The sequence below is a fragment of the Squalius cephalus genome (assembly GCF_949319135.1).
Source record: "Squalius cephalus genome assembly, chromosome: 10".
Lineage (NCBI taxonomy): Eukaryota > Metazoa > Chordata > Actinopteri > Cypriniformes > Leuciscidae > Squalius > Squalius cephalus.
Window position 1 is genome coordinate 20,139,408 of NC_137131.1, and position 10,260 is coordinate 20,149,667.

The 10,260-nt window shown below is 36.0% G+C and overlaps 2 protein-coding genes across 2 annotated transcripts; one reads left to right on the forward strand and one right to left on the reverse strand.

The window, feature by feature from the left end:
* Positions 1 to 469: 469 nt before the first annotated feature.
* Positions 470 to 6,813, forward strand: LOC307165528 (TBC1 domain family member 24-like). The gene is made up of 7 exons (XM_079883222.1): positions 470 to 946; positions 1,872 to 2,898; positions 3,887 to 4,039; positions 4,468 to 4,531; positions 5,382 to 5,477; positions 5,623 to 5,836; positions 6,147 to 6,813. The coding sequence occupies exons 1-7, from the start codon at positions 544 to 546 to the stop codon at positions 6,317 to 6,319; spliced, it is 2,130 nt and encodes a 709-aa protein (XP_079739348.1). The 5' UTR covers positions 470 to 543; the 3' UTR covers positions 6,320 to 6,813.
* A 1,306-nt stretch (positions 6,814 to 8,119) lies between these two features.
* On the reverse strand, positions 8,120 to 10,037 carry LOC307166493 (uncharacterized protein). Its single transcript, XM_079884900.1, has 4 exons — positions 9,799 to 10,037; positions 9,590 to 9,683; positions 9,243 to 9,330; positions 8,120 to 8,568 (listed from the first exon to the last, which is right to left on the reverse strand). The coding sequence occupies exons 1-4, from the start codon at positions 9,824 to 9,826 to the stop codon at positions 8,239 to 8,241; spliced, it is 540 nt and encodes a 179-aa protein (XP_079741026.1). The 5' UTR covers positions 9,827 to 10,037; the 3' UTR covers positions 8,120 to 8,238.
* Between the last annotated feature and the right edge of the window lie 223 nt (positions 10,038 to 10,260).

Below are 10,260 nucleotides of genomic sequence, written 5' to 3' on the forward strand. Positions count from 1 at the left end.
CTTGATGATTGTCAATGCTGTACTCAATTTTTTTTTAATAAATAGAAATAAAAAGATGTTATGAAATGTTTCCAACCATATTTCTGTCATACATTAATATGCATTTGATCCTGTAACAATGATGTTATGGCTTCTGACACAAAAATATTTGACTGGAAAAACATATAAATCCAACATGTATCTATTCACTGTATAAACTTATCAAAGTTAAATATAAGCGTAATTGTTTTTTGTTTTTTTAGTTAGTTATTACAGTGTGTATTTATATTTATATGTTGTATTAAATTAGACACCATTGCTTTATGTCATATAGGTTTTATTAAGTGTTTATACTCGAGTGTTCACAGTTGATTGCTAAAGACAAAAAATAGAGGACGTCTGACATTTTCCACTGTGTATACAGTAGTATTACAACCACCTGAACAGATCACCTGACTGTCATCGCCTCAACAAAACCCAGGTGTCTCAGGGCATTACAAAGAGAACAACAAACCTACTGTGAACTTACCTTTCAAAGTCTTTGTTATGTGAATTGGTGAGGCCATGATAAAGGTTACTTCAAATGTTGCATGTGCTCATTTTGGCTCTACAAATGTGAATGTCCAGAATGTGGAGAGTGGCAGTAATGCACAGTTTGCAGACCGGACAAATTCTGGCAGACTACGCTCTCGATCTCTTTACAGCTCTGACGAAGCAAAACGCTCAACGGGAGAGGCTGACGAGGACCGAAGCCACATTAGACCTCGTTCAAGATCTTTTTATGTTTGTGACACAGATGATGAGGGACTAGGTCATTTTAGCAGATGCAATGCTATCCGACCAAGAGCAAGATCACTACACCACGAGGATGGCAAAAGAAACACTGGTGGGATATGTATCACTGCAAAGCCTCCAATCAAAAGACCTAAAGGACACTCAAGCAAATGGGCCAAAAAGGAACTTACAGGTGCGTAAGTGAGATCTTTTTACCTTTAAAAAAAAAGAAGAAAAAAGTTAGATTTGCCAGCATTGATAAAATCATAAATAATCACAAATATTACACATCTGTGTGCAATTTAATTAATTTAGGTTTTTAGCCCAACTTTATATCCCCAAATAATGCGTATATGGTTAAAACATTTTCCGGGTGAAAAGTAGGAGCATTTTTTTATTATTATTGTAATGATACTTTATTAATTACTACATTTTTCAAAAAGTGAATTTAGGCATCACAACTTACTATACATATTACTATAAAGCACAGGGAGATATTCATTTTGGGATTTGTTTTTAACTGAGTATCTGAAAGTAAAAATAGGAGAAATGAACAATGAAATGACCATGCGCATTGGAAAATCCAATATAGTGACAGTTAAACAAAAATCTCTAATCTGATGACCGATACTTTACCGATATATATTGTGAATCCCTAATGCAAAGTGAGTCCCAACCTATAGGAGGATGGGAAAGATCAAAACAATTGATCTTTTGGAACAATTGATGTTCAAACCATATAGAAAATTCAACCCAAATGTAAATATGTTCAAAAATCAAAGATCAAAAATGACCTGGTAATTCATTTATTTTGCTTTATAAAGCAATATCCAACTAAATGATAAAATAATTAGTACACATAGACATTTCAAATGAGACATTTCTGTAGTGTCAGATGACAATACACATCATGTAAAAATTACAGCTAAATAAATGAATTACCAGGTCATTTTTGATCTTTGAACATATTTACATTTGGGTTGAATTTTCTATATGGTTTGGAACATCAATTGTAATATCACTAATATTAAATTCATAATGCTGTAGCTTTTTTACTCAGCAATTGCAATTGCACCTTACTGTCACAGCTGACTCTGAAACATGCTTCATTTAAACAGGAAATAAAGGAAGTTTAAAGGGTGTACCCATGATGACCATTTCTGAGGTAGATAACTGGGAGATAAGCTCTTCTGCCAGGATGAAATACGGTCAGTATGTAGACTGGGAAAAGATTGATCCAGAAGCGGCCATCCGTTATCGGAAGATCCTCTCGAGTGACCGTTATGAGCTCAAAGCAATGGGCCGTACAGGATTCTGGTCCATGCCTCATACTCTCAGAGCCAAGGCTTACCAACACATCATCCACAACATCGAGAGCACATCCATCAACACTGATGTGGACACTTATCATGCCCTAGTTGGGAAGCTCTTTGGGGAATTTCAAACAAGCACACACCCTTTCCCAAAGTTTATGGAAGATGGGGAAATCCCCAGATACTGCCTAAATAAAGCAGGTCTGAATTCAGTGAAAAAAATTCTCATCTGTATAAATCACCATTTTCCTGATGTCACCTTCTGCCCCATCCTGTCCCCTCTGGTGTCCCTTCTCTTGCACTTCAGTGAGGATGAAGCCCAGTGTTTCCACAGTATGTGTTCCCTGGTGACCTACACAGACTCTAAAAAGCGTTACATTGACCAGACCTTCCTCACTTCACGTGCTTCGTGCATGACCTTTGGTGACCTCGCCAATAAATACTGCAGAGGCATCCGGAAGCTAATAGCCAGCTCTCACCAGAACCTGTTCGAGTTCTACTCTGACTGGATCATGTGGATCTTTGCCGATCTACCTTTCACATACGCTATCAGAGTTCTGGATGTCTATCTAATGGAGGGCTACAAAGTTTTATACCGTGTAGCTCTTGCTCTACTCAGCCTTTACAAAGTCTCTGTGTCCTCACGAGTGGCCCACGCCGATGACTTCAGACAAGACATTAAGAGTTTTGTGGAGAACGTGGCACGGCACAGTACGATTGACGCGCTGCTTCAGAGGGCTTTTGAAATACAGCTGCCCACACGCAACCAACTAACTTATCTTTTCAATGCCAACAAGCACGCACTAATTCATAAGGACATCCACAATAAGAGGTGAGGGGTTTATGAGGTCAATAATAAAAATAAAAAAAATAAAAAAATTAAAAATATATATACACAGTGCTATGCATAAGTTTAGACACCCATGCTAAAGTTGACTAAAAAGAGGAATAAAAAATCATCTTTTGGAAACTGAACTTAATGCCTTGATTTAAAAAAATAGGAAAAATCCGACCTTTAAGGACACCAATTTTCTTTGTGAATGAATAATGTATCGTAAATAAATAAATGTTCTTCCTTAAAATACAGGGTGCATAAGTTTGGACACCCCTATGTTAAATTCCCATAGAGGCAGGCAGATTTTTATTTTTAAAGGCCAGTTACTTCATAGATCCAGGATACTATGCATCCTGATAAAGTTCCCTTGGCCTTTGGAATTAAAATAGCACCACATCATCACATAGCCTTCACCATACCTAGAGATTGTCATGGTTTTATTTCAGTTAGCCTAATAGCTAGTTTGATTTGCATTGAGAGATGATCTTATGGAAAGTACTCCATGCCAATCTTTAGGTATGGTGAAGGCTGTGTGATGATGTGGTGCTATTTTAATTCCAAAGGCCAAGGGAACTTTATCAGGATGCATAGTATCCTGGATCTATGAAGTAACTGGCCTTTAAAAATAAAAAATCTGCCTGGCTCTATGGGAATTTAACATAGGGGTGTCCAAACTTATGCACCCTGTATTTTAAGGAAGAACATTTATTTATGTACGATACATTATTCATTCACAAAGAAAATGTGTGTCCTTAAAGGTCGGATTTTTCCTAATTTTTTAAATTAAGGCATTAAGTTCAATTTCCAAAAGATGATTTTTTATTCCTCTTTTTAGTCAACTTTAGCATGGGTGTCTAAACTTATGCATAGCACTGTATATATATATATATATATATATATATATATATATATATATATATATATATATATATATTAAGAATTTCAGAATTCCTATTACACATGAAACTCTATTTTTATCTCCTAGTTCATACCAAGCTATGGATTTCCGGAAGTTCAGCTCCTCTGTAGTGACTGAAACCGAGATGAGGGTGGTCTGGGCTTGGATTCCAGAGCGATTCGCTCTATTCAGTCCTGTGCAGCTCTTCAGTACAAATGTTCATGGCAGAAGTCTCTCCTTGTATGTTTTTTTCTACACAGACACACTCACATGAATCATTCCATGAAAATAACCATAAACAATTTGAGAATATGGTTTAATCACATAAAATCATGTTTTTAGAAATGCTTAAAATACATTTAAACTAAAAAAACAAACAAAATAAAAAAAAACATTAAACAGCAATCATCATTATTATCATTGATAATATAAATAATAGTTATATTAATTATTAGATTTAATATATTGCATTTCATAATGTTTCTTAGTTTTTTGTTTTATTTTTAGCAAGCGGTTGAAATATATTAAAAACAACCCATGACCCATAATATAAAAACATTAATTTAATCATAATTAATTATTATAAATATCAATGAAAAATATTTAATGATATTAAATATTGTTTTTCAAATGCATAAACCTCGAAATATGTCTTTTTTTGAAAACAGGTTTTATTCCAAAGTTGAGGGGCATGATCCAACCGTTTTACTCTTGAAAACTGCTGATGAAGAGGTATGTCTGTATTCATCTGTGCACTTTTAAGAAAAATGGTCCTAAACAGAGCCAGACAGTATTCTTCAGCTTGTAGCAATAGCAGAAGCCTTTATGGTGCTAAATAGAACCATTTTTATAAGGTTCCATAAAGAATCATGCTTTGAAAGTGCTATATGTAGAACCTTAACTGTGTTACAAATAACCTCTTTAATAATAGTTTATTTTCATTCATATTATTCATATATTATTTATTAGCATTATGAGTGTTTCCCTTCTTCTGTCTATCTGGTCTTATAATAATAAATTAAAAATGTATAAATAATACATTAATAAATGGCAATTGACAGTGAACATGAATAAAAACATAAAACACAAAAAAAGAAACACAAAATAAATGTAATAAAGTTCCAAATGAAATGTCTTCACAATCCTTTATGAGGTTTTTACGTCTATTGTTATGTGTGGATTTTGATGTTATTGAGTGTCAGTTTCTCTCAGATTCTGTAACAAAAAGGACATCAAGTATCTTTTAAGAGTGTGTCATGACCAATGTTGGGTAATGCATTAAGGCACACGCAATATAGTAATGCATTACTTTTAAAAGTAACTTATGGTTAGGCTTCAGAAAATCAATAATGATGTGGCTTTGAAAGGATTTTTTGGCCATTACAGATTTTTTTATTTTTTTTTTAAAGATAAAAAAAAAAGGGTTCTTCAGGACAATATGCTTCTAAATGGAACTGTTACTACGTGAAAATAACCTTTAAAGAACCATCTTGTTTTAAAGTGTAGCTGTACAAAATCTTACAGAAATGCTGAAATCTCAATATTGTGTTACATTTACGTTATTTTGTTCATTCCATCGCAGATTTGTGGAGCTTTCTTGTCTTCTGATTGGGCGCACAAGAATTGTGATGAAAAGGGTTTTAAGTTCTTTGGCACAGGAGAGTGCTTTGTTTTCACTGTGAGTAAGTCTCCATTTGCCATCCGATTCAATTGATTTGTTGTGCTTTAAATTGTACTTAATGTCACATTGTATGCTCCAAAATATGATTTGCGATAGTCGATAACAGAATAATTTATTTCCTAATTGCAAATACATTTTTCAGCTACGACCAGGAATGGAACGGTACCAGCGTACAGTGCTGCAGATCTCTGGAATGTCTGACAAAAGTGATCAAACTCTCTCCGCTAGCTCTCGAATAAACACTCCTGTGGACAGACCCACTGCGGCCTCTCAGGACCAAAGATACAAGTCTTCTTCCTTCTGCACATTGTCAACATTCAAATTCATGGCAGGAGATGATGAGACACTTTTTATTGGTGAGCACGCCCCCAAAACAAAATAAATGTTTTTAAAAATAAAATAAAAACCTTGCATGAATATTAAGCAAGTGTGAAGGAAAGGTTTCTTTCAGAATACATATTTCATGTCAGTTATCCCCTATTGTTATCATAAACAATGTGGCTGCCTCTCAGGCTTCATATTTGCATACCCCATGTGCACATTTCACCTGCAAACATGCTGGAACGTTGCCTTTGTGTCAACATTACTGGGAAAAAACAGTGTCTTCCTTAATATAGATGAAATGTTGTGTATACACCCTTTACCTTTACTTGCGGCCTATCCTAGGTGGCGATGGCGGCCATGCGCTCTACCTGCAGGCTGATCTGACAGCTGGCTATTCTGAATGCTGCGATACATTTGAGAGTCCACCACTCTGCAAGAGAAGCTTCAAGATCCAATCTCTAGAGGTGTGGGGTATCCAGCATTCATTGTCTGTTCCACCGCTGCTTTCACACTGAAGACTGTAGGAGCGCTGTGGAGGAATGTATCCACATATATCAAAGGTCACACTGGCAAAATGGCATCATGCTTTGAGACAAAACTATGGACATTAAAGATTTAGTGTAGTGCAATCACAGTGAAGGAATGCTGTACATTGTTGCGCTACTGCAGTATGAACAGAAATAAATTGTAAATATCATTTAAGATTCAAATTTCTACAATGTATTTATTTACATTTTCAAATACTTCTTTTTTATTGTATGCCTTATATTATTTATATTTTTTAGTCCTGTCATTCTCTGCATTTCTGGAATAACTAGTTTTCAAAGACAGTATTCAAACAACAGTTTGTTGAATTTTAGTAAACATTAAAATCTACAATGTCGTAAATAAAAAGAGAACTTCTACACCAAATAGATGGAACTGAAATTGAATCATGGCTGTAGTAAATAAAGTGGATATAAAAAGCAATGTGTGTGAGTGGAATAAAATACTAAGGCCTGCAGCAGTTACAATGGCTACCCATACTGTATGTTTGAGTTTGAGTTTGAGCAAACTCTGGAAGTTCAAAGAGGTGGATTGGTTTTTATCTGTTCATCATCATGACATCTTATACGCTACATGGCTAACTTTGCTCCAGAGCAGGTTTTATTCTGGGTAAAAGATTGCAAACCAAAACTGAACCAATAAGTTGTGTGCAAAGTAACATATTTGACGCAATTAATGGGGTGGGCAACTTTGCCCTAATGGTCCACTGTCCTGAAAAGTTTAATCAAACACCTGAAAAATCTAACCAAAAGGCATTCGACTTCAGCTACAGCTGGATTTATAATCTTTTTGTGAACCTATAAATTAAGTATTAAGTAAAAGGGATGCTCCAATCAATCGGCCGCAGGTCTGTATCAGCCAGTAATCATATTCATGGCTGTGTTCGAAATCGCCACCTATACCCTCATTCACTATTCCTAATAGTCCACTTGAAGGAGTCAATGAAAACGAGCTGCCGCTTTTGTGCTTGCTGTTTAATAATCACTTAAAACTTAGCAAACTGGCAGCTCCAGTAGGGATGAAAAGATTTATCTTGAACTCTGTCATGGAAACTAGCATGTATAAACCATAATTAAAAAAACGAATAATCAATTAAAAAGCAATTTATACCTGCATGATATTACCCTGTAGCCACATTGGACCAGCGGTTTGGTAAATGGATGATTAGACTGTGGGCGCCATCTTCTGGCGAGAAGATATTTTGAAGAATGTCGATAACCAAACAGTTGATTGGCCTCATTGACTTCCATAATATGGGGGGGGGGGGGAAATGATGGAAATCAGTGGGGTCCATCAACAGTTTCAAAATTTTTCAAAATATCTTCTTTTGTGTTCAGTAGAAGAAATGCATACTGGGTGATTCATTTAACAACCTTTAACATGGGAAAAACGTGTGCTTTTATTTACCATGTTTGATGATTACTTTTACAATTGTTCATGTACATTTTGAAGCTTGAAATGTTGATTAGACCTTCAATGGATGGACACAAATTAAAAAAATATCTTCAGTTTGGCTCCAAAGACGAACGAAAGTCGACCGTTTTGGAACGACATGAAGGTGGGTAAATGAAGACAGAATTTTTATTTTATTTTCAAGTGAACTAAAACTTTAATGTTAATGAACTAATCAACCAGTCCTCTATAACAAACTATTAAATAAACTTATTTGCAAAGAATAAACAAACAACAACCTGATGTTTGTCAAAGTAAAATGTATCTATATTTCACATTATGCCACGACACAACCACCAATGTATTGAGTAAAGTATAATATAACTTATGAACTAGTCAACTGTAAACCAAAATTTAAGTTCTATCACTTGCAACAATAAGAATATGAAAACAACACCCTGCCCAAGGTTTTTTTTTTTTTTTTCCTTTTACACATTTACATCTTATCAACAATTCTCTCCAGCAGGTTTAGTAACTTCTCCTCTCTTGCCTCTGCTTTCCTCTCCCAGGCCTCAGACCTCTCTGCCTCTCTCTCCAGGAACTCCAAAACTGGATCCTTATGCTGCCTTTTTGGTGGTAAGGGGCTGAACCCCGGGTCGCTCTCATCTGTTTCAAGCAGCTCTGTGGAACTATAATTAGGGGATGCTGAAGAAATCAGAGACAGCTTCCAACCAATTGCTTCATTCATCAGCTCAAACCATTTCCAGTTTCTTGCAACTGTGTTCTCTGACTTGGTCTCCACACCTGATGGTGACTGCTTCAGTTCCTACAAATATTTTGGGCAATGATAAGAGTGACTCATCTCAGACCTCATGTAATGAAATAACACAGTGACTAGCGTCTGCTCCAAAATAGAAAAATCACCATGAAAAGCAGTCAATAAGAATTGTGTTGGTATTTCATAAATATAGCCTATACCAGGGGTGCCCAATCCTGCTCCTGCCGATCGACTGTCCTGCACAGTTCTTCTCCAACCCTAATCAAACACACCTGAAGCAACCAATTAAGGTCTTCAGGATCACTTGAAAATTAAAGGCAGGTGTGTTTGATTAGGGTTGGAGATTAACTGTGCAGGGGTGCGTTTCCCGAAAGCATCGTTGGCCAACTATGGTCGCAAGTTCGATCGTTACCAATAGAGTTCAATGGACATTGCGATGAACTTGCGACCATAGTTGGCCAACGATGCTTTCGGGAAACGCACCCCAGGACAGTCGATCGGCAGGAGCAGGATTGGGCACCCCTGGCCTATACTGTCGACATCAAACCTGACATGACAACTTTACATGCACAAAATGTATTTAACAGCTATTAAACTGCAGGAGTAGGACTAATACTGATTTTATAATGGTTTTGACAGGCCTTGGAAGAAGTAAAAAATTACTCAAATAAAACAATGCATGATTTGCAGTTTTATGTTTAATACTAATGCAAAAGACAAACCTTAAACTTTTTTGTAAGGTTTTTCCACTTCTTCCGAGCCGTTGCTGTGCTGACTTTATCAGCAAGACCCATCTCTTTAAGAACTGTTCTGAAAAACAAACATTTCACCATTCACACCTCAAAGAATGATAAAAGTTAAATAAAAAATAATAATAAAAAAAATATGTTATGTGTAATAGAAGTAAAATTGCAATTTACATAGCAATAGCTGAAATGAGCTGTGGCACTCCCACTTCGACTGAGGGAGTGAGATACTAGTAAAACAAATAGGCCTAATAATTTGATAATCACAAATTACCTACTGTTATTGTTGAAATAAACTGATTGCTGTGACTAAACCGACTTACTCCCATCCAAGTCGGGCTGCATTTCTTTCGCCAGAAAACATGTAATCCTTCTCCGCCCTAAGGCGAATAAGCTTTTCCACATCTTCGTCTGTCCCTGCGGTAACTTAGTCATTTGAAACTTAGCTAAGTGAGTTTTCAAAACTATGTTGAAATCTATCAAATAAACCTGAATTAAACTATTTAAATCAATCAATTAAAAAGGACCTTACATGTGTGTTGATCTGTCGTGGACGCCATCTTGTGTTCATTCGAGGCATTTCGGACATAAGAATCGGTTCAGCGGAGATTTTGCTGATCTTCGGCCCCGGCATGCTTTCGAATCGCTCTCGCGATACTTTGATGTCTGCTCAGCGCCGCTTCATATCGAACACACCTAAAAACCATAAAACCTGTACAAAGCCTCCCGCCTACAGTAGCCGACAGTTAATTTAAATGACTCATGATCCGACAAAACCAAATCGCTTAAATTATTTAGACATCCTAATTAATAACTAAAAAAAGCTGCAACATTCTACTCAGCAATTCTACACAGGAAAACTGATTTTTTGTGTCTTCTAAAAAAAAAAAAAAAAAAACAGTTAGCGTAACGAGAGTTAATTTCACTGAATCGATTCAAATGAATCGATTCAGTGAAATTAACTCTCTTTACGCTACTGAGCAACGAGTCCAAA

Excerpts from the sequence above, each read along its gene's own strand:
- LOC307165528 (XM_079883222.1), top strand. The coding sequence starts at position 544 with ATGATAAAGGTTACTTCAAATGTTGCATGTGCTCATTTTGGCTCTACA. Across the intron at positions 5,478-5,622 it reads GAGAGTGCTTTGTTTTCACT|CTACGACCAGGAATGGAACG; the intron begins GTGAGTAAGTCT and ends TACATTTTTCAG. Across the intron at positions 5,837-6,146 it reads TGATGAGACACTTTTTATTG|GTGGCGATGGCGGCCATGCG; the intron begins GTGAGCACGCCC and ends GGCCTATCCTAG.
- LOC307166493 (XM_079884900.1), bottom strand. The coding sequence starts at position 9,826 with ATGGCGTCCACGACAGATCAACACACAT. Across the intron at positions 9,684-9,798 it reads CACGACAGATCAACACACAT|GGACAGACGAAGATGTGGAA; the intron begins GTAAGGTCCTTT and ends AAGTTACCGCAG. Across the intron at positions 8,569-9,242 it reads ACCTTACAAAAAAGTTTAAG|GAACTGAAGCAGTCACCATC; the intron begins GTTTGTCTTTTG and ends AAATATTTGTAG.